Below are 2,712 nucleotides of genomic sequence, written 5' to 3'. Positions count from 1 at the left end.
TAGAAGATCAGGTTCCAGCAACCTCAGTGGTAATCAGTCCTCAGGGACACAGTAGATGCAACCTCAGCTAGTGGTACATAAGTAAGCAGTGTCCAAAGGCCAGAGGAGGCAGAACATGGTATGGTGGACTTGGTAAATATTATGGGCTCGGCAGGATCCAGGGGCATCCCTGGAAGAGCTCTGTCATGCACAATCAGTGTCTTGCAAACTCAGAGTCCCACAGTTTCGAGATGTAAATGTCTCAGCAATCCTCCCCACAGAAGAGCAGTGGTGGCCCCTGTGGCTAGTGGAGTGGGGCACAACAGCACCCAGAAGCTTTTGCAGGTCGCTGGGGTTCAGAACTCAGAGGTGCAGCACTGTCCATCAAAGGTCCATCCCCAGACAGGGGTTGAGCCTCAGACCCCGGAGCTGTGCATGCTGCGCCCACTGAGAAGCGCCTCTTGGCTGGGCCCTGGATTGTCTGCTCCCGAGGACGACGACCACGACCCCTTCTGCCAGGTGAAGGCTGGATGTGCGGGGCAGGTGGACCCGGAGTCAGCAGCGGGGTCAAGCTGGGATCTGAGGAACTGCGGGCGATGACAGAGGCTGCAACCTCAGGGTGCACAGCAGCGCCGCAGGCCCTAGAGGGGCGCTTGCAGGCAGGGCGCACAAAGGGGCAGACCTGGGGACCATCCCCAGAGGCCAGAGGGCGAGTAGGGCGTGGGGACCGGCGGGGCGGGAGGTTCCGCAGGCCTCGCGAGGCTCTCGTAGGTGCCCGGGCCTCCCTCCAGGCGGTCAGCTCCTGGCTGGCCAGGGCTGTGGCCTCTGTGTGGTCCACAACTGCCCGGTCCTGCCCCTGTTTCCACAGCTCATAACGCTCAGGTTGCAGAATGCGCACAAAAGCGTCCATGGAAAACGTGACCCTGGACTCCCCGCAGCTGCACTGAGATGCCACTTTGCCATAATCAACCCAGCGCGGGGTGGCGAAATTGATGGCTTCCGCACAGTTGAAGCCATGATTGAAGCCAGCGTGGTAGCCATAAGGGAATGTCACCATGAACTCACCAGCCTCCTGGGTGATCCGACGGAAAGGAATGCCATTCTCCCTGAGGACAGTGGGTGAGATGAGAGCCACCTTATGCCGCAGGAAGGCCTCACAGCCCCGCGAACTGCCAGGAAAAAGCTCTCTGGCCAGGCGTTCCAGGCGTTGGCCGTGCTCCGGGGGCACCGCGTACCACGTTTTGGGCTCCCCGAAGTGCAGGTAGTTGATGCTGTAGAGGTCCATGTCCTCCGTGTGCCAAGCGAAGGTGGTCTTCCACATGCCGAAGTACAGGTAGGGTGTGTTGACGCCTTCGATGACCACTCCACACTCCTGCTCCAGTAGGTCCTGAATTGTCCCCAGGTTGCCGAGGTTCCAGTGTTCAGTGTTTTCATCAAATAAGGAACCGCTGACGTCAGCCCCATAAATCGGGGAATCGTAGAGGCGGTGTTTCCAATACTTTCGCTCCAAATCTTGAAAATCCAGGTGTGGTGGAGTGCGGTATTTGTCACTGTTAGCCAAGTGGCGATACTCCCCCACAGTCATGGCTTTCTTCTTTTTATGGTATTGCGTAAACACACCTGCTCTCCCAGAGACCACCTGTTGCAGAGGAGTGGCTATTAGGATGTCACTGATATCATCGTAGGTCTGTCTGGCTTTCCATTCCTTGGGTGGAATTATTTTAGCCAGGCCTGCTCGGTGTGCACCTTGGGATTCCATGTAAGCAATGTATTTATCGAAATCATTAAACTCTTCTTTGGTTGGATGAAATATCATTATGTTACAAGTTGGGTTCTGAGCACAGTTGGCCTTAGACTTCATAGTTTCAAGTTAATAAGCAGCCACTTCCTAAGTTTTAAAGTATGTTTTAGATAGTTGAGGATAGTGGAAAATGCTATTTTTTAAAAAAGGGGGGCAGGGAGCTTGGTATATTTGTGAGGCAGCAGGAACCACCAGCAAACTTTTGAACAAATGAGATGATAGTCTTTCCTGGGTTTGCTGATTCAACAAAAGGAGTCCACTCTGGAGAGCAGCTCTTGCCTGGGTACTGATGATGGCTGAGCCTGCAACTCTGTGATGTTCCTCAGTTGGTGGCTGATTGTCCTCTTGAGGCTATCGAATCAGCCAGACCTGGGTAATTCAACTGTAACAGAGTGTATCTTCAAGATAATGTTTAAAACTAAACCTAAAAGAAAGAATACAGAGAGGTTCAAAATTAACGTTTAAAAAGTTATTATGGAGCTACAAATTAAATACCACAGTGGAACACTACTCACACTCAACAGAATGGCTAAAATTTTAAAAGATTGACAATACAAGTGATGGCGAAATGTGGAACAATGGAAATTCTCAAACTCGACTAGAGGGAATGTGAATCACTACAATCACATTGGAAAACCACGTTGGCACCATCTACTAAAATTGAACATATGATGCATATGCTATGATCTAACTGTTTCACATGCCTAGGACATGTGTACACATGTGCCCTGAAAGTCATGTCCAAGAAAGTTAATAACAACATTATTTCAATAGTCAAATACTGGAAACAGCCCTAATGTCCATAAATAGTAAAACTGATAAGTACATTGTGGTATAGTCATTAAAATAGAATACTATACAGCCAAGAAAATAAATAAACAAAAGCTACATGCAAACACAGGAATAAATTTTATAAACATTGAGCAAAATTA

At 49.9% G+C, this 2,712-nt stretch overlaps 1 protein-coding gene across 1 annotated transcript; it reads right to left on the bottom strand.

Annotated features, from left to right (window-relative positions):
* Positions 1-283: 283 nt before the first annotated feature.
* KDM4D (lysine demethylase 4D) lies at positions 284-1,843 on the bottom strand. The gene has a single exon (XM_007938102.2). It carries the CDS (start codon positions 1,838-1,840, stop codon positions 284-286), a length of 1,557 nt encoding a protein of 518 aa, XP_007936293.1. The 5' UTR covers positions 1,841-1,843.
* Between the last annotated feature and the right edge of the window lie 869 nt (positions 1,844-2,712).

The sequence above is a fragment of the Orycteropus afer genome, unplaced genomic scaffold (assembly GCF_000298275.1).
Source record: "Orycteropus afer afer isolate SDZICR_OR568_19922 unplaced genomic scaffold, OryAfe1.0 scaffold00047, whole genome shotgun sequence".
NCBI classification, from domain to species: Eukaryota; Metazoa; Chordata; class Mammalia; order Tubulidentata; family Orycteropodidae; genus Orycteropus; species Orycteropus afer.
This window is presented reverse-complemented; position numbering and strand designations above follow the sequence as displayed.

Bases quoted from the DNA above. Each gene is read 5' to 3' on its own strand.
- KDM4D (XM_007938102.2), bottom strand. From the start codon at position 1,840: ATGAAGTCTAAGGCCAACTGTGCTCAGAACCCAACTTGTAACATAATG.